Source organism: Bos indicus, chromosome 15 (assembly GCF_029378745.1).
Source record: "Bos indicus isolate NIAB-ARS_2022 breed Sahiwal x Tharparkar chromosome 15, NIAB-ARS_B.indTharparkar_mat_pri_1.0, whole genome shotgun sequence".
In the NCBI taxonomy this organism is placed as follows: Eukaryota; Metazoa; Chordata; class Mammalia; order Artiodactyla; family Bovidae; genus Bos; species Bos indicus.
The window spans coordinates 2637597-2659127 of record NC_091774.1 but is presented as its reverse complement, the minus strand read 5'-3'; the positions used below and the strand labels follow the sequence as shown (position 1 = coordinate 2659127).

Below are 21531 nucleotides of genomic sequence, written 5' to 3'. Positions count from 1 at the left end.
CTGCAACCACTTGAAACCTGTGCAGTTTTAAATACCAGTCTCAAATCTCACTTACACAATTTTACCTTTTATATCAGTGCAACTAAAGAACTATCAGCCCACATCTTACCTAATCTTTTCATTTGTGGAATCTATGGAATGAGGTACCCTTAACACACCTGCACATTTCATTCAAGGTCAACCTTATATTGACCCCTGACCAAAAAGATTCTGCTTTTCTGGGGCCTTACTTAATTATTGTCCCTTTTCTCTTCTGTATCCTATCTTCCTCTCTTCTGGCTCCATTTCTTCAATCCATAAACATGTTCAAGTTTCTCCTTTCCTCCCTCAAGGATGCCCCAAGGTAATATCAATATTACCACTTGATATTCTGTAAAATCATATTTCTTTGAAGACAGATTCAGCATCATTAAAAAGGCAACAATTTATTGGTATCTAAGCATATTGTTGATGGAATCATGAATCTTAAAAAGTATTATTGGGAACTTTCTAATACTTATATTGCTAATTATCTCCTAGAATTTGTTATGTACAACAACTTTGATCTGGAGTTCCTGGATGAGAAGCCACCTTTCTCTTACAGTGACAAGAACCTCATCAACCCCAAGGACCAAACAGCATACTTTGGCTGCTTCACTCTCCTCTTTTTCACTCTCCTCTTTCACCTTCATCAAGAGGCTCTTTAGTTCTTCTTCATTTTCTGCCATAAGGGTGGTGCCATCTGCAAATCTGAGGTTATTGATATTTCTCTGGGCAATCTTGATTCCAGCTTGTGTTTCATTTAGTCCAGCATTTCTCATGATGTACTCTGCATATTAAGTTAAATAAGCAGTGTGACAACATACAGACTTGAGGTACTTCTTTCCCGATCTGCTGTTCCAACTGTTGTTCCATGTCCAGTTCCAACTGTTGCTTCCTGACCTGCACATAGATTTCTCAGGAGACAGGTCAGGTGGTCTGGTATTCCCATCTCTTGGCTCAAATTGTTGGGATCCACACTGCCAAAGGCTTTGACATAGTCAATAAAGCAGAAGTATATGTTTATCTGGAACTCTCTATACTAACCTGCTTATTGATTTCTATGTCTTCAACCTTAACCTTAATAGACAGGTGTCATTCCTCCTGTCTGCCTTCTCTATGTCATCCTGACTCCTCTGTGCTTCCTCACTCCCTGCACCAATTCCTTATTGAACTTACCATCCTGAATATCAATTTATATCTCTATTTTATCGTCTAGAGTGTGACTTCTCAGTGAAGATATCCTATTAACTGTATTTTATTTAAAATGTTTAACACAATGACTAAGCAGTATGTAAGCATTTGTTGAATGACATGAGTGATACTTTTAAGTCTACTCTTTTTGCAGTGTGTTCTTTCTGCTACAAATGGAACATTAATGCTTTTTCAATATTTTATACAGTTTGTCCAAACCAAGAAACAGTTATGTTTATGTAGGAAAATGGATAGGTTAGTCATCTAAACTCAAGTATCTACAAGACTGGGCTATTACCATAAATATCTGAAGTATCATAATAATAGTAATAAGAAGTGGCTTATCTTGCAGCTTACTCAAGCGTGCACCCTCCACCATAAAGCATTCATACTCAACTGAAAAAAAAAAAAAAAACTGGGGACAAATAAATTTCATATTCTCTAGATTCATGGATTCAAGCTGGTGATACCTGCTATAGATGTACTACAATAAATAACCCCTGTCATCTTAGCTCAGAAAATGGCAACTCATGGAGAAGGAAATGGCCCACTCTAATATTCTTACCTGGAGAATCCCAGGGATGGGGGAGCCTGGTGGGCTGCTATCTATGGGATTGCAAAGAGTCAGACACAACTGAAGCAACTTAGCATGCATATATGCATATAAATGTATTCTACATATTATTTACAAACTGGATAGTACAAAAGATAATGTAATTTTAATAGTTTTATGTTTTCTGCTCTGCTCTTTTGACAGACCCAGTGTGTCCACATACCATGCATTACAATTTTCTTTTTTTTGCTGGGTGCCTTACCCAGATGTATTTTATTTTATTTTTTTTTTCTAATTTTATTTTTAAACTTTACATAATTGTATTAGTTTTGCCAAATATCAAAATGAATCCGCCACAGGTATACATGTGTTCCCCATCCCGAACCCTCCTCCCTCCTCCCTCCCCATACCATCCCTCTGGGCCATCCCAGTGCACCAGCCCCAAGCATCCAGCATCGTGCATCGAACCTGGACTGGCAACTCGTTTCCTACATGATATTTTACATGTTTCAATGCCATTCTCCCAAATCTTCCCACCCTCTCCCTCTCCCACAGAGTCCATAAGACTGTTCTATACATCAGTGTCTCTTTTGCTGTCTCGTACACCGGGTTATCAAGTTTTTCATAAAGTTTCCAATTTTTATTGATTTCATCATAGTGACATATTTTCTATCTGCAGGTTCCAATCATACTTTTGTTGCTATAAATACAGTAAATTTCAAAAAGAGTAAGTAATTAAGATTTTTATAAGAAAAATTATTAACTATTTTTTCTGTACTTTAATAATATCTGAGCATTGTTGTTTTTGTTGTTTATTTGATAAGTCATATCCAACACTTTTGCAACCCCATGGACTGTAGCTGACAAGGCTCCTCTGGCCATGGGATTTCCCAGACAAGAATGTTGGGGTGGGTTGACATTTCCTTCTCCAGTGGATCTCAACAACCAAGGGATTGACCTGCATCTCTTGCATTTGCAGGTGGATTCTTTACCACTAAGCCACCAGGGAAAATGAAAGAACTGATTCAAAAAGATATGTGCTCCCCAGTGTACATGGCAGCATTATTTACAGTTGTAGGCTATGGAGGCAACCTGGGAGTCCATCAATGGATAGATGGATAAACAGGATACAGTGTATGTATGTGGTCCAATGTCACTCAGCCACAAAGGAGACTGAAGTTTTGCCATTTGCAACAAACGTGGATGGACTTGGAACATATATTGATCTGGGTAGGATGATTCAGACAAAAAGGAACAAGTACAATGTGGTGATGTGGAATCTAAAAAATAAATCAAACTAGTGAATATAATAAAACAGACTCATGGATACAGAGTACAGACAGGTGGTTGAAAATGGATCTAGGTAAGGGCAAGGTAGGGATAGAGATTTAAGAGGTACAAGCCACTATATACAAAATAAATAAAAGACAAGGATATATTATACAAAACAGGGAACATAGCCAATATTTTATAATAAATATAAATTGAATATAACTTTTACAAGTTGTAAATCACTATGTTGTACACCTGAAACTTATGTAATACTCTACATAAACTGTACATCAGTAAAAATAAAAAATAAAGACTGAGTATAGGAAGAAGTATTTAGCAGTTCCAAAGAGAATAATTTTAACATTAGATAAATTTCTGTGACCTATATTTTCATGTACTAAGGAATAATTAATATTTTCCTTCATATAAAATGTAAATGATAATAGTAACAACAATACAAAACAATAATAATAAATGAGGTAATGTATGTAAATGTTCTTTGTAAAATGTAAAGACATATCTAAATGAATAAGCTGTTGTCTTTAATTTTTTAATCTTTTGCCTACACATCCTAGTACTTCTGTAGCAGGAAAGGCTGGGAAAATTATTCAAGGCAATAGATTTTCACAAATGCTAACAAAGTCAGCTAATTTACCAAAACCATCAGAGTGGAAAATTTGTTTACTTCTTGGGTATCTACCAATGTCATAATGACCAGCAGGTAGAACAAATGAAATAACACATAAGCAAAAAGTACCTATTATATTTACTCTGACTAATCAATGAGAAGGAAAAATCAACAGATCTAGGCCAATATCTCCAGCATAATAATGCATTTTACCTTACAATCCTTATAAGTTCACCTATATCTGGCTCACAAATTCTTCCCTAGCTCTATCTGCAAAATGTAATGACTACATCATTTGTTGTTCTAACTAACCATTTTTAACATTATTTGTATTGGTAAATATTAGTATAAAGAAGAGATTTATCACCATAGCAGCTAGCAATGAGACTTGCGTAGTTCAATTTATATTGAGACCTGTGTCCAACATGGCAGTATTCCATTCTTAAGCTACCTCACTTCTGTGATCATAGGAATATAAATATCCTTTAGTTTCCTCTTATTTTAGCTTACCTCCTTCTCCTCAATGTTTGCCTTACTGTTCTTCTTCCCTGAACTTACAGAGTCATCACATTCTATTTCTGATAACCAAAATTAATGCATTTCCCTCATCCAATATTAATAGATGCAATTTTTATTAATATTATTCAACAATTATAGTTTAAATATATCTATAAACATTTATGCAATATGTCTACAGCATGCAATATCTAATATAAGAGAGAAACAAATAACTTGATTACAATATAATAATACAAAGTAATAAAGTATCTGAGAGAATGAGAATATATCAAATTATATAAAATGATAAGCTTCCTTAAAATATTGTATTTTTTTTTAATTTATTGGGCTTCCCAGGTGGCACTAGTGGAAAAGAATCTGTCTGTCAATGCAGGAAACACAAAAGATGTGAGTTAAATCCCTGTTGGGAGATCCCCTAGAGTAGAAAATGGCAATCCAATCCAGTAATGCTGCCTGAAATTCCATGGGCAGAGAAGCCTGGCCAGCTACAGTCCATGGGGCCACAAAGAGCTGGACATGACTGAGCACAAATTATATGAGTTACAGATGTGCAACAGAGTGACTTATTTACGTACTTGTTCACTCAACAAAATATCCATTGGGGAATGTAAGACGACTAAGACTCCCAGGAATCTCATGGCTATTGCTAGGGATAAACAATATGAAAAATAATTGTAATAAACAACTTAAAAAGTTCAGTGTTTCAAAAAATGTATAGAACAAGAAATAACAAAAGAGGAAAGGCCTCTATTTCAGCCTAAGGAAATCAGGGAAAGTTTGTAAGAAAATAAAATTTCTTCATTATTAGAATTGATAATTCATCAGTTCAGTTCAGTTCAGTTGCTCAGTCGTGTCCAACTTTTTGCGACCCCATGAATTGCAGCACGCCAGGCCTCCCTGTCCATCACCAACTCCCGGAGTTCACTCAAACTCACATCCTTCGAGTCGGTGATGCCATCCATCCAGCCATCTCATCCTCTGTCGTCCCCTTCTCCTCCTGCCTCCAATCCCTCCCAGCATCAGAGTCTTTTCCAATGAGTCAACTCTTCCCATGAGGTGGCCAAAGAACTGGAGTTTCAGCGTAAGCATCATTCCTTCCAAAGAACACCCAGGACTGATTTCCTTTAGAATGGACTGGTTGGATCTCCTTGCTGTCCAAGGGACTCTCAAGAGTCTTCTCCAACACCACAGTTCAAAAGCATCAATTCTTTGGCGCTCAGCTTTCTTCACAGTTCAACTCTCACATCCATACATGGCTACTGGAAAGAAAACATAGCCTTGACTAGATGGACTTTTGTTGGCAAAATAATGTCTCTACTTTTTAATATGCTATCTAGGTTGGTCATAACTTTCCTTTCAAGGAGTAAGCGTCTTTTAATTTCATGGCTGCAATCACCATCTGCAGTGATTCTGGAGCCCCAAAAAATAAAGTCTGACACTGTTTCCACTGTTTCCCCATCTATTTCCCATGAAGTGATGGGTCCAGATGCCATGATCTTCGTTTTCTTAATGTTGAGCTTTAAGCCAACTTTTTCACTCTCCTCTTTCACCTTCATCAAGAGGCTTTTGAGTTCCTCTTCACTTTCTGCCATAAGGGTGGTGTCATCTGCATATCTGAGGTTATTGATATTTCTCCTGCCAATCTTGATTCCAGTTTGTGCTTCTTCCAGCCCAGCGTTTCTCATGATGTACTCTGCATATAAGTTAAATAAGCAGGGTGACAATATACAGCCTGACGTACTCCTTTCCCTATTTGGAACCAGTCTGTTGTTCCATGTCCAGTTCTAACTGTTGCTTCCTGACCTGCATATGGGTTTCTCAAGAGGCAGGGCAGGTGGTCTGGTATTCCCATCAGCCCAAAATATATCAGGGGTTATGCCAAACGTAAGTTTGGATGAAATTTCTACTTTATACCACAACATCTTAGTAACATATACAGCAAAGACTTACAGAATTATTACTAATTCTATAATATAAAGCATACATTGTAAAAACAATTATAAAGCAACACTGACATATCTATATACTACCATGTGTAAAATAGATAGCTTGCAGAAAACTGCTGTAACACAAGAGATCAGACTGGTGCTCTGTGATGACCTAGAGTGGTGGTGGAGAGGGGTGGATGGGAGGAAGGATCAAGAAGGAGCGGATACATTATAGTTGATTCACGCTGTTGTATGGCAGAAACCAACAAACCATTGTAAAGCAGTTCAGCTCAGTTCAGTCAGTCAGTCGTGTCCGACTCTTTGTGACCACATGGAGTGCATTATGCCAGGCCTCCTTGTCCATCACCAACTCCTAGAGTTTACCCCAATTCATCTCCATTGAGTCGGTGATGCCATCCAACCATCTCATCCTCTGTTGTCCCCTTCTCCTCCAGCCTTTAATCTTCCCCAGCCTTGAGTCAGCCCTTCACATCAGGTGGCCAAATATTGGAGTTTCAGCTTCAACATCAGCCCTTTCAATGAACACTCAGGACTGATCTCCTTTAGTAGGGACTGGTTGGATCTCCTTGCAGTCCAAGGGACTCTCAAGAGCCTTCTCCAACACCACAGTTCAAAAGCATCGATTCTTTGGCACTCAGCTTTCTTTATACTCCAACACTCACATACATACATGACTACTGGAAAAACCATAGCCTTAACTAGATGCACCTTTGCTGGCAAAGTAATGTCTCTGCTTTTGAATATGCTGTCTAGGTTGGTCATAACTTTCCTTCCAAGGAGTAAGTGTCTTTTAATTTCATGGCTGCAATCACCATCTGCAGTGATTTTGGAGCCCAAAATAATCAAGTCTGTCACTGTTTCTATTGTTTCCCCATCTATTTGCCCTGAAGTAATGGGACCAGATGCCATGATCTTTGTTTTCTGAATGTTGAGCTTTAAGCCAACTTGTTCACTCTCCTCTTACATTTTCATTGAGTGGGCTCTTTAGTTCTTCACTTCCTGCCTAAAGGTGGTGTGATCTGCATATCTAAGATTATTGATATTTCTCCTGGAAATCTTGATTCCAGCTTGTGCTTCATTCACAGTGTTTCTCATGATATACTCTGCTTATAAGTTAAATAACCAGGTTGACAGTATACAGCCTTGAAATATTCTTTTTCCTATTTGGAACCAATCTGTTGTTCCATGCCCAGTTCTAACAGTTGCTTCCTGACTTGCATACAGATTTCTCAAGAGGCAGGTCAAGTGGTCTGGTATTCCGATCTCTTGAAGAATTTTATGCAGTTTGTTGTGATCCACACAGTTAGAGGCTTTGGCATAGTCAATAAAGCAAAAATAGATGTTTTTATAGAATTCTATTAAGAAGAGGCAGCAAGAATACACAGAGGAACCATACAAAAAAAAAAAAAAAAAAACTCTTCATGACCCAGATAATAACAATGGTGTGATCACTTACCTAGAGCCAGGCATTCTGGAATGTGAAGTCAAGTGGGCCTTAGGAAGCATCACTAAGAACAAAGCTAGTGGAGGTGATGAAATTCCAGTTGAGCTCTTTCAAATCTTTAAAGATGATGCTGTGAAAGTGCTGCACTCAATATGCCAGCAAATTTGGAAAACTCAGCAGTGGCCATATGGAAATGGTCAGTTTTCTTTCCAATCCCAAAGAAAGGCAGTGCCAAAGAATGCTCAAATTACCACACAATTGCTCTCATCTCACATGCTAGTTAAGTAATGCTCAAAATCCTCCAAGTCATGCTTCAACAATATGTGAACCATGAACTTCCAGATGATCAAGCTGGATTTAGAAAAGATAGAGGAACCAGAGATCAAATTGTCAATATCTGCTGGATCATCAAAAACACAGGAGAGTAAATGTAAAGAAATTATCCTCCAAGCAAAAATAAATTAATTAAATAAAAAGCAATTATAAGTATTACATATCTAAAATGTATATTGACTTTGCAGGCTTATATCCAAAAGACAGAACTGGGGAACTGGAAGCAATAATAATTTAAAAACAAGAGTGGACTGTGCAGCTTTCCTTGAGAGGATTTTAACTAAACGTATGAATGGGAACATGATTTTAAAGACATTGCCAACAAGTTGCATGAAGTTGGAACTAAGACTACCATATAGACCAGGCTATAGCTTTAGTGAAAAAGCGTATTTTTAGTGGCTTGCTAAGAGCTCTTTAAACAAAAAAAAATCATAATGATGGTCTCCCATGAGAATTTTTATACAATTGCCTGCTCTCATGTAAGTTTCCTATACAAAGTTATGCACTCTGCATTTTCTAAGAGCCCATAAACTGAGAAATTCATGGATATTGCACATAACTCATGCACATGCACACACAACAGCACCACTATTGCCACCAAATGTACAAACACACTGACGTGCTTGGCAGAGTAATGGCAAATTCGCTTTGGAGAAATGTTTCTCTGAAGCAGGTTTCTGTAAATTCTCACAAACAGACTTTGCTAAAATGAGCTCAGTATGCAAAACTATGTAACTAGAATGTTGACAACTCACCTTGAGCAAGCATTAGAATCCACACAAAGAAGTGTTAAGTTACCAAGGGTTTCAGAAATATCAGATAGAAGCTATGATATGTTTAAAATTTTTAAACACATGAGGAGCTACAATATTGAATAATAAAATATATGACAGGAACACAGCTTCTAGGATCAAACGCTTACATATCTCTCTGTTATTCAGATGTAATATGGATATATTTATTAAATTTAGAATTTTACAACCAAGGTGGCAGTGTAGAAGGCCCAATCTTCTGTCTTCCCACAGAGAACAATAATTAGGTAGTTGTCTTCAAATGAAAATAGCTCTTGGAAAGCTCAGGAGCGCACTTACAAAGCTTCAGAAATACCAAAGAGGAAAAATCTTAGTAGCCACACAAAAATGATAGGAAGAAAAATTTCATTTTGTTTTCATCATCCCTGCTCAGTGCCCAAAGGGGGCTCCCAACCTGAGAGGGTTCTCTTGGTCTGGTAAAGCAGAGCAAGGTGAGCGATCAGTTTCCCCAGTCTTTTAGGGAACTGCACCAGGTACCCACTGTGGTTTTACCACATCCAGAGACCAGAGATGCTGAGACATCTAGGAATAATGAAGAAGGGAAGGGCTACCAATAATAGCCATGTGCAGAAAAGACCTGGGTTTCAGGAGCCTGCTTGTCAGAGGATCACAATAGGCTTCATTACTAAGGATCTCAACAGCCCTTAAAGACTTTGCAGACCAGCACAACTTTTATCTGGACCCCAGCAAGCTCGTCTACAGCAGACCCAAGCAGATTTCTCTGCTGAAGAAACCAATTAGAACAACCATCACAGAGTCCCTGTGTATTTCATGGCTGAAATTTTTGTCCTCCATATTTTCACATTCACAGATGCCAGTTGCCTGATTCCCTCGCTGCTTTCTTCCTTCCTCTTTTGCCAGACCCAAGGTCTGTACTAGCATTCAGACCCAGCCTCTAAAATTACATTCATGCAGGATGCCAGCCTGGACCCCTGTAGCCAACTCCCACTGCTGTGTGCACACCGATTATTAGCTCCTATAGCTATATAAGTGCCCACTAAAAGCCAAGGTCCCCACACATGCTGTGGGCCCAGATCTCACCCTGACCTTTCTCACTGGTCTGCACTGCAGTTAGTTACCTACAGCTTGTCCTAGTAGCCAACCACCTGCGCAATCCCTGCCCTGATTCCCATCACCAGCGGCCACCCCATCATGCATGAACTTGCAGTGAGCCCATGCTGTCACATGACTACATGCAAAAAACCTGGGCTTCCAAAACTGCTAGTGTTCTTGCAGCTAACCCTGGATCCTGCTTCCAGTCTCAGCTCTCACCACTGTATGTGCTTATGCAGCCAGCCAAGGATATGCACACCATTGGTTCTAGCCACCACTGTCACCTTCCCTTGACCCTCGCTACTGGATCTGAAGATGCTGTGAGAACCCCAGCAGCTTTAGTGGCCACTGTGCAATCACACCCACTGCTCTTACTAAGGACCATGCAATTTTCAGTGTCATAGACCCCAGCTGCCTGAGCTGATGAGGGAAACATAACAGCACAAAAGGAACACAGTAAATATCCAGTAACTGACCCCAAGGAAATGATGATCCATGAACTGCCTGACAAAGAATGCAAAATAATTGTCTAAGGGTTCTCAACCACAGGAGAAGACCGATAAACAATTTAAAGAATTCAGGAAAGCAATACCAAGAAATGAGAAGTTAAACAACAACAACAACAAAAATAGAAATAGGAAATATAAAAAGAACTAAATAGGAACCTTGGGGCTCAAAAGTATAATGACTCACTGGAGAACTCAATAGAAAGTTTCAACAACAGGCTCAACCAACAAGAGAAAGAATCAGTGAGCTTGAAGACACACTACTTGTAAATATCTAATTGGAGTAACATTTTTAGAAAAGGAGGAAAGAAAGAAAATGAAGAAAACCTATAAGATTTATGAGATACCATAAGATAAACAATCTATGAATTATGGGATTTCTGGAAGAAGAGAAGAAAATAGAAACTGAAAACTTACTTAAAAAATAATGGTTGAAAATTTCCCAGATCAGGGACAAGATTGGGACATTCAAGATCATTCAAGATCACAGGTCACTAAATTCAACTCGAAGGATTCCTATCCTTTTGAATATTTATTGTATTTTCTCCATTCTTTTTTGATATCTTGAAACGTGTGTACTCTCATTGCTCTCAGTTCTTTTTCAGATAGGTTGCCTATTTTCTTTTCACTAATTCTGTCTTAGAAGTTTTTACCTTGCTCCTCCATCTGTAACATACACTTTTGTCCCTTCATTTTTTTTGGGGGGGGATGGGTAGGATTTTGTTCCTGTCTTAATAGTTGTTTGGCCTGAGGTTTCTAGCAGTGGGATTTTCAGGCAGTTGGGTAGAGCTGAGTCTGTGTGTTGAGATGTGAACCTCTGGGATACCTCACTCGGATTAACATTCCCTGGGTCCTGACATACCTTGTCACTCCAGCAGTTCAGACTCAGTGCTACCACTTCAGGGGCTCAGGCATGATTTCTGCACTGTAAACTGGGATCCCACAAGTTGTGGAGTGTGGAAAAGCAAAAAAAAAAAAAAAAAAAGAGAGAGAGAGAGAGAAAGAGAAAAGAAAGGAGCATCAACATATATACACTATTATGTATAAGATGGATAGCTGTTGAGAAGTTGCTGTGTAGCACAGGGAGTCCAATCTGGCACCCTGTGATGACCTGGAGCAATGAGATGGGGGGAGGGAAGGGAGGCTTTGGAAGGAGGGATGTATGTATACTCATAATATATAAATATAGGTATACGTATGTATACTTTGTATTGTTGTATGGCAGAAACCAACACAACATTGTAAAAAAAAATTAGAAAAAAGAAAAATAAAAGACTTGAATAGGCATTTCTCTAAAGACAAATTGATACATGAAAAGATGCTCAACATTAGAGAAATCAATCAATCTAGGAAATGCAAATCAAAACCACAATGTGATATCACTTCATACCTGTTAGAATGGCTATTATCAATAAGACAAGTGATAATTGTGTAAAAAGTAAAACTGTGAAGATGTGGAGAAAAAGGAACCCTCAAACTTTGTGGGGGGCAGGGAGGATACAAATTGGTATAGCCACTATAAATAACAGCATAGAGGCACCTTAAAAAATTAAAATGGTACAACCATATTATTCATCAATGCCACTTTGTGGTATATATCTGAAGGGAATTAAATCACTATCTCAAAGAGATATCTGCACAGCCATGTTAACTGCAGCATTATTGTACATGATTATTATACAGTAACCAATGCAAGGAAACAACCTAAGTGTTCACTATAGGGTGAATAAATAATATAAATATATAATACTTTTATAAAATTTTATGAATTGATGCAACAGTATAATTTTTAGCACCAAACTAAAAGCCAGTATCTTAGATTAGAGTTTCAAATCTCTTCAAGTTTTTTTCTTCTGTAAAGTATAAAATAAAAATTAATTGAACCAAATTACCAGATTACTTAGTACATAAAAATTGAGAGTGGACCAATTTGCATGAAAAATCCACTTGATATTACATGAAAATCAAAGGAACAGGAAAGTATGAAATAAGAAACTCACTTAGTAACTCCAAGCTATATGCCAAATTAATAGTACTTACATAAATATATCCAAATCTTGGTGGAACTTTCATGAGGTTAAGGTCCAATCCAGCAATACTTTTATCGAAAGTGAAAGCAAAAGTGAAGGTGCTTTAAATTAAAGAACTTTATTGAGTTCAAACTGAAAATTTCCGTGTTAAATTTGATGTTTCTCATAACTTCCAGGAAAATTATAGCCAGTTATTTTGTCAGAACAAGTTTTCCAGGTTAGTGAATCTACTCAATTAATCAAATTCTAGTTCCTAATGAATATAGAATTAGAACTGAATATTCTTTCTTGGTAGAATTTCTTTATAAACCTTAATGCAAACATTCATGAAAATAATTGGTATTTGTTATACAGAATCTGAATACCTGGTTTTCAATGAACTGTGGCATTTTACTCTCTAACCCTTTTGTGCTCCTATTAAACACTAGAACTACTTAAATTGATACACAAATATAGAAAATTTGTGTTCATAAGATCAGCCACTTACTAATTGCCTCATATATACTCTTAAGATGATAGACTTACATGCATGCTCATTTGCTCAGTGCTGTTCGACTCTTTGAGAACTCTTGCACTGTGGACCACCAGGCTTATCTGTCCATAGCTTGTTCAGGGAAAGAATACTGGAGTGGATTACCATTTTCTACTCCAGGGGATCTTTTTGACACAGGGATCAACCCGTCCACATCTCTTGCATTTCCTGCATTGGCAGGTGGATTGTTTACCACTGAGCCACTTGGGAAGTCCAGTCTTATGTATATTATCTCATATGATCCTTGACATTTTATATATTCATTGTTGTGGTTGTTCAGTTGCTCAGTCGTGCCTGACTATTTGCAACCCCATGGACTACAACATGCCAGGCTTACCTGTCCTTCACTATCTCCTGGAGCTTGCTCAAACTCATGTCCATGGAATCAGTGATACCATCCAACCATCTCATCCTCCGTTATCCACTGCTACACCTGTCTTCTATATTTCACAACATTAGGGTCTTTTCTAATGAGTCAACTCTTCACATCACGTGGCCAAAGTACTGGAGCTTCAGTTTCAGCATCAGTACTTCCACTGAGGATTCAGGACTGATTTCCTTTAGGATTGACTGGTTTGATCTCCATGCAGTCCAAGGGACTGTCAAGAGACTTCAACCACAGTTCAAAAGCATGAATTCTAGGTGCTCAGCTTTCTTTATGGTTGAAATCTCACATCCATATATGACTTCTGGGAAAAACATAGCCTTGACTAGATGAACCTTTGCTGCAAAGTAATGTCTTTGCTATTCAATACACTGTCTAGATTTGTCACATCTTTTCTTTTAAGAAGCAAGGGTCCTTTAAATTCATGGCTGCAGTCACCATCTGCAGTGATTTTGGAGCCCAAGAAAATAAAGCCTCTAATTGTTTCCATTGTTTTCCCATCTATTTGTCATGAAGTGATGGGACTGGATGCCATGATCTTAGTTTTTTGAATGTTGAGTTTTAAGCCAGACATTTTAACTCTTGTCTTTCACCTTCATCAAGAGGCTCTTTAGTTCCCCTTTGCTTTCTGCCATAAGAGTGGTGTCATATTCATATCTGAGGTTACTGATATTTCTCCATGCAATCTTGATTCCAGCTTGTGCTTCATCCAGCCCAGAATTTTACATGATATACTCTTCATATAAGTTAAATAACCAGAGTGACAATATACAGCCTTAGCATACTCCTTTCCCAATTTGGAACCAGTCTGTTGTTCCTGTCCAGTTCTAACTGTTGCTTCTTAACTTGCGTACAGGTTTCTCAGGAGGCAGGTAAGGTTGCCTGATAGACCCATTTCTTTAAGATTTTTCCATAGTCTGTTGTGATCTACACAGTCAAAGGTTTTAGTGTAGTCAATGAAACAGAAATAAATGTTTTCCTGGAATTCTCTTGACTTTTCTATGATCCAACTGATGTTGGAAATTTGGACTCTGGTTACTCTCCCTTTCTAAATGCACCTTGAACATATGAAAGTTCTCAGTTCACATACTTTTGAAGGCTAGCTAGAAGAATTTTGAGCATTACTTTGCTAGCATGTGAAATGAAAGCAATTGTGCGGTAGTCTGAACATTTTTTGACATTGCCCTTCTTTGGGACTGGAATGAAAACTGACCTGTTTCTGTCCTGTGGCCAGTGCTGAGTTTTCCAAATTCCCTGGCATACTGAATGCAGCACATCCACAGCATTATCTTTTTAGGATTTATTTTTATTTATTTTTTTATTTTTTAACTTTACAATATTGTATTGGTTTTGCCATATATCAACATGAATCTGCCACAGGTATACACGTGTTTCCTATCCTGAGCCCTCCTCCCTCCTCCCTCCCCGTCCCATCCCTCTGGGTCGTCCCAGTGCACCAGCCCTAAGCATCCAGTATCATGCATCCAACCTGGACTGGCGACTCATTTCATATATGATATTATACATGTTTCAATGCTATTCTCCCAGATCATCCCACCCTCTCCCTCTCCCACAGAGTCCAATAGACTGTTCTATACATCTGTGTCTCTTTTGCTGTCTCTCATACAGGGTTATTGTTACCAACTTTCTAAATTCCATATATATGCATTAGTATACTGTATTGGTGTTTTTCTTTCTGGCTTACTTCACTCTGCATAATAGGCTCCAGTTTCATCCACCTCATTAGAACTGATTCAAATGTATTCTTTTTAATGGCTGAGTAATACTCCATTGTGTATATGTACCACAGCTTTCTTATCCATTCATCTGCTGATGGACATCTAGGTTGTTTCCATGTCCTGGCTATTATAAACAGTGCTGTGATGAATAGTGGGGTACATGTGTCTCTTTCAATTCTGGTTTCCTCAGTGTGTATGCCCAGCAGTAGGATTGCTAGGTCATAAGGCAGTTCTATTTCCAGTTTTTTAAGGCATCTCCACACTGTTCTCCATAGTGGCTATACTAGTTTGCATTCCAACCAACAGTGTAAGAGGGTTCCCTTTTCTCTACACCCTCTCCAGTATTAATTGCTTGTAGACTTTTGGATTGCAGCCATTCTGACTGGTGTGAAATGGTACCTCATAGTGGTTTTGATTTGCATTTCTCTGATAATGAGTGATGTTGAGCATCTTTTCATGTGTTTGTTAGCCATCTGTATGTTTTCATTGGAGAAATGTCTACTTAGTTCTTTGGCCCATTGTTCGGTTGGGTCATTTATTTTTCTGAAATTGAACTGTAGGAGTTGCTTGTATATTTTTGAGATTAGTTGTTTGTCAGTTGCTTCATTTGCTATTATTTTCTCCCATTCTGAAGGCTATCTTTTCACCTTGCTTATAGTTCCCTTTGTTGTGCATAAGCTTTTAAGCTTAATTAGATCCCATTTGTTTATTTTTGCTTTTATTTCCAATATTCTGGGAGTTGGGTCATAGAGGATCCTGCTGTGATGTATGTCGGAGAGATATATCAAGCTACCAACGGTATTTTTCACAGAGCTAGAACAAATAATTTCACAATTTGTATGGAAATACAAAAAACACAAAAATCAAATAGCCAAAGTCATCCTGAGAAAGAAGAATGGAACTGGAGGAGTCAACCTGCCTAACTTCAGGCTCTACTACAAAGCCACAGTCATCAAGACAGTATGGTACTGGCACAAAGACATAAAAATAGATCAATGGAACAAAATAGAAAGCCCAGAGATAAATCCACGCACCTATGGACACCTTATCTTTGACAAAGGAGGCAAGAATATACAATGGATTAAAGACAATCTCTTTAACAAGTGGTGCTGGGAAAACTGGTCAACCACTTGTAAAAGAATGAAACTAGAAAACTTTCTAACACCATACACAGAAATAAACTCAAAATGGATTAAAGATCTAAACGTAAGACCAGAAACTATAAAGCTTTTTAGGATTTAAATAGCTCAGCTGGAATTCCATCACCACCACCAGCTTTTTTTGTAGTAATGCTTCCTAAGGCCCACTTGACTTCACACCCCAAAATATCTGGCTCTAGGTGAGTGATCACACCATTGTGGTTATCTGGTCTTTATGGTCTTTTCTGCATAGCTCTTCTGTGTATCCTTGCCACCTCTTCTTAATATCTTCTACTTCTGTTAGGTCCATACCGTTTCGGTCCTTTATTGTGCCCATCTTGCTTTAAATGTTCCCTTGGTATCTCTAATTTTCTTGAAGAGCTCTGTAGTCTTTCCTATTCTATTTTTTCCCTTTATTTATTTGCATTTATCATTTAGGAAGACTTTCTTATCTCTCCTTCCTATTCTTCGGAACTCTACATTCAGATGGGTATATCTTTCCATTTCTCCTCTGTCTCTTGTCTAGGTCACTTCTCCATTTCCTGGGTCCTTTTGCACAGAACAAATTGTTTGCACCCTCCAAGAGTCACTGGTGGGTCTGTGATTTGATTTTAAACACAATTGTGCACCTCCTACTGTCTTGTCTCAGCTTCTCCTTTGCCCTTGGAGTGGGGTATCTTATTTTGGTGGGATCCAAAAATTTCCAATCAATGGTTGTTCAGCATTAGTTGCAATTCTGGTGTTTTTACAGGAGAAGATGAGCATACTTCTACTCCACCATCTTATTCGTCCCAACTATATTGATAGTTGAGACGAATAAGAATAAGGAATTTAGCCTAGGTTAGGATTAGTACAAGATGACACCACTCTTATGGCAGAAAGTGAAGAGGAACTAAAGAGTCTCTTGATGAAGAGACACTTGTTTCTTGGAAGAAAATCTATTACAAACCTGGATAGTGCATTAAAAGTCAGAAACATTACTTTGCTCACAAAGTTTTTAATAGTTCAAGCTACAGTTTTCCCAGTAGTTATGTACAGATGTGAAAGTTGAACCATAAAGAAGGCTGAGCACTGAAGAACTGATGACTTAGAACTGTTGGGGAAGACTCTTGAGAGTCCCTTGGACTGCAAGGAGATCAAATCTTAGTCAATTCTAAAGGAAATAAACTCTGAATATTCACTAGAAAGACTGATGCTAATGCTAAAGCTCCAGTACTTTGGCCACCTGATGTGAAGAGCTGACTCCTTAGAAAAAAATCTGATGCTGGGAAAGATTGAAGGCAGGAGTAGAAGGGGACGACAGGGGACCACATGGTTGGATTGCATCACTGACTCAATGGACATGAATTTGAATGAACTCCAGGAGATGTGGAGGACAGGGAAGCCTCGTGTGCTGCAGTCCATGGGGTTGCAATTGGTCAGACATGACTGAGTGACTGAATAATAACAAACTGGTTATAAGTAAAAACACTATGGTTTGAATTTATTTGCAAAGTTTGCAGTCTTTCCCCTATATCAATGTCAGTTCTATCTTAGTCTTACTTAGATGAACATAGACTGTGGTCCCTTAGTTGGGCTTTAATTTTTGTGAAACATGCATGTATCTCTTGGAGAACATCATCTAAAGAAAATCAATAGCACTTTTATTTTAATTGTTACTCTCCTCTGATTTAATTAAATTTCTTAGTCTCTATCCCCAATTTCAAGACACAAATAGAAAAGAACAAAATAAAAATTTCCAGATTTTATTAACTTATCTTATATAATTATTCTTCATAATTTCCTAAATCCCAGATATAGAACATAGATAAAAATGTTATCAGGATTGCTATTTTTTTCAAGAGCCTATTACTGCAAGTTTCTTATGTTTCACAAGGAACTATTCCACTATCCAACATTCTAGGCTTCTTAATGAATTTATCAGTTAAATTTGTAACTAAATCTTTCCATAACTAAAAAAGTTCTTAAACTAGCTATATAAACCCAGAAGAAATAGGTCTTTAGCCATATGAGGTTAACTGTAAGAATTTGGAATTCAAACATTCTTGATTTACTGTATATACAAGAAAGAGTATCCTTTAATGCAGGTCTGTATCCATTAAGTTTTAATTTAAAACTCATCCAAGTTTGAAATCAGTCATGTCAAAAGAGGGATCAGAATATGATTTTGCAAGAATCTTGAGAAAAGTTTTTTTGTTTTTGTTTTTCTCTTTATGAATTGGCCTTCTTGTCCTTGTGACAACTGGGAGCATGGGAAAGAAAGGTCAAGACTAGGCTGTGTACATGTTTACCTGAAGTTCTTTTAAATTCTTCAGGGAAACTTGGTTCCATTGGGTTTGAGAATTGCTCCCACCTAGAAGCTACACGGTAGCTCAGTTGGTGAAGAATCTGCCTGCAATGCAGGAGACCCCGGTCCTATTCCTGGGTTGGGAAGATCCCCTGGAGAAGGGACAGGCTACCCACTCCAGTATTCTTGGGCTTCCCTGGTGTCTCAGATGGTTAAAGAATCTGCCTACAGTGTGGGTGGACCTAGGTTCTATCCCTGGGTTAGAAAGATACCCTGGAGGAGGGCATGGCAACCCACTCCAGAATTCCTGCCTGGAGAATCCCCATAGAAAGAGGAGCCCTGGTGGATGGCAGTCCATGAGGTCACACACGACTGAGCGGCTAAGCATGCACATGCTCAGAAGCTACACAACTGGCCACAATTCCACTAACCTTCTAGGATAGCACAGTAGTTATTTCTCATATAGAATAAACTCTTGTTTTCAAATGTAAATCAAGAGAACTCTAAAGTTGTGGTAAAAACTGAAACCTACCTTGCAAAAGAGAAAAAAAAGTAACAATTTAGACTAAGTAGCAAATGCAATCTAATTCAAAATAGAAAAGACAAATAAATGCATATAGTTTAAGAAGGACAGCACTGAGGTAATTTAAATGCTCCTCCAATTAATAATCAGACATTTTCAAGTATAATATCATATTTTTGCATATAATACAAAATACAGAGAAAAATTTGCATTTGTCATACTTAAAAATTTCTAGCATAGGATTTGTCACATTATCATGGAGAACTATATATTAGTTTATTTTAGTCAAATTTTCCTTAATTTAATTTGGTTTCTTGAGTAAACCTCTTGTTATCTTGTTCACTGCAGGGCATTGAGTACAGCCTCAAGAGTTCATTAATTATTTCTATGACTGATTGCACAGTTCACTTTTTCTCTTTCCTCATATTATATTCCTGACATATCAATGATTCAGAATTTTTTTCATAAACTGTAGATGTGGAGTCAACAATTTTAAAGTGTGCTAATAGTTTTTCTTCTTCTTCTATTTTAGTCTGTTCCCAGTATTCCAGAGGAGTATTTGCCATTTTTGGACTCTATGATAAGAGGTCAGTACATACCTTGACCTCATTCTGCAGCGCCTTGCATATCTCCCTCATCACACCAAGTTTTCCTACTGAGGGGGAGAGCCAGTTTGTGCTGCAGCTAAGGCCTTCCTTAAGAGGAGCCCTTTTGAGTCTGCTGGATCACTATGAATGGAACTGTTTTGTATTCCTGTATGACACAGACAGGGGTAAGTTGAAATTCCACATCTACGTAAGTAAAACTCTAATTTTCAGTTTAAATTGCTTTGTATCATTTGTGTGATTTAGCAATATATTTTGATCCCTAATATGGCTTAAATGAGAAAATGGTCAATATGAATTCTTACTGTTTTTATCTTGATTCTGGGGAAAATTTTCTAATTAAATGAACTTCAAACTTACAAGGTCACTCAAGCAATGTCTGCTCTGTTACTTAGTTGAAATTGTAATATATATATATATATATATATTTTTTTTTTTTTTTTAATTTCCATGATGATATGTCAGGTGTAGTCATAAAATAAGTGTGTGTTTTTTTTTTTTTACCTCAAATGCATGTCCTTTAATATTTCAGAAGATTTTAAAACAGTATCAGGTTGAGTTAATTCTGTAATCGAAGGGTCATGACAATGAGAATAAAGATTTGGTGGTAAGGCCTCTGCTTGCTGGCAACCTTTCACTTTATCTTTTCCTATAAGTCTATATAGATTAATAAGTGATAAAATATGATCCTTGTATTGGATAAATAAGATAGATAACATCAAATGGGGAACACCTGTGGCAGATTCATGTTGATGTATGGCAAAACCAATACAATATTGTAAAGTAATTAGCCTCCAATTAAAATAAATAAATTTATATTTAAAAAATTATGGCAATACATACAATTTTGTACAATGTTGAAATATTTTGACTTTATTTGGAGATATATCTTAAAGAATTCCAATTCTTGCTCAGTTTTGCTCTGTATTTGGTGACCAAAATCATAGCAATATATTATGTTTCAAAACAAACGTCAGGGAAGCATGGACAAAACATAGGGTTTTGTCCAGTCCTTTTTCCTTAAAGCATAAGATTTATAAGCAAAGAAGAAGTTATAGCAAAAGTTCAACCAGGCAACATTTTAGGAACATGCTTGAGTAAGTCTATCTGTAAAATGAATTTAAAATAAATGTAAAGATAATAAACAAGCAAAATAAGTCATTTTAATATATAATTATCTTCAAATTCCAAATATTCAGAATATTATATTCAGAGATGAAAATTCATTAAATGAATTTATTTCTCATTAAAATTTGCATATTTAATGATATTTAATTTACACACCAATGACAGCCCTTTGCTTAAATTGGCATTCTTGGTAAACTTACCATTTGGAAACAAGCTCAGAAAATTTAATATCATCAGTGTATTTTCTTCAGAATTGTAGCATACCCTAATTCTCACTTGGAAATTTGGGAGCATATCTATATTTCATGATGTCATTTTCCAATAGCTGGCAATTCAAAGCATCCTAGAGGATGAATTACAGACTAAAAAATTACCACTTTGTTCATTTCTAACTTTTAGAATTATCCTTAAGCAAAAGGACACTGAAAATGGAATCATAATGCAAATGAAAACAACTATGAGATACTACTATATATCTATCAGAATGGCCAAAATTCAGAGCACTGACAACATCAAAAGATGATTAGGACATGGAGAAACAGGAACTCCCCTTCATTGTTGGTGGGAACACAAAGTGGTATAGCTATTTTGGAAGACAATTTGACGATTCCTTACAAAATTAAGTTTATTCCTATTATACGATCCAGCAGCCATGATCCTTAATATTTTCATCCAAATCACAGAAAAATCTTCACACAGATGTTTATAACAGTTTTATTCATATTAGCCACAACTTAGAAGCAACCAAGATGCCCTTCAGTAGGGGAAGAGAAGATTAAACTGTGGTTGCTGTTCAGTCATTAAGTCATGTTGGACTTTGAGACCCCATGGACTGCAGCATGCCAGGCTTCCCTGTCCTCCACTATCTCCCAGAGTGCTCAA

At 37.3% G+C, this 21531-nt stretch overlaps 1 protein-coding gene across 10 annotated transcripts in view; it reads left to right on the top strand.

Moving 5' to 3' along the window:
* GRIA4 (glutamate ionotropic receptor AMPA type subunit 4) overlaps window positions 1–21531 on the top strand; it is a 679480-nt gene that overhangs the window by 238052 nt on the left and 419897 nt on the right. For all 10 annotated transcript variants that reach the window (XR_011570807.1, XM_070803290.1, XM_070803285.1 and 7 more), the window contains exon 4: window positions 19449–19688. Coding sequence is in view for 9 of the 10 variants with exons in the window: in XM_070803290.1 (XP_070659391.1) it covers window positions 19449–19688 (240 nt within the window). In the remaining variant the exon portion in view is untranslated. The remainder of the gene's footprint in view (window positions 1–19448; window positions 19689–21531) is intronic.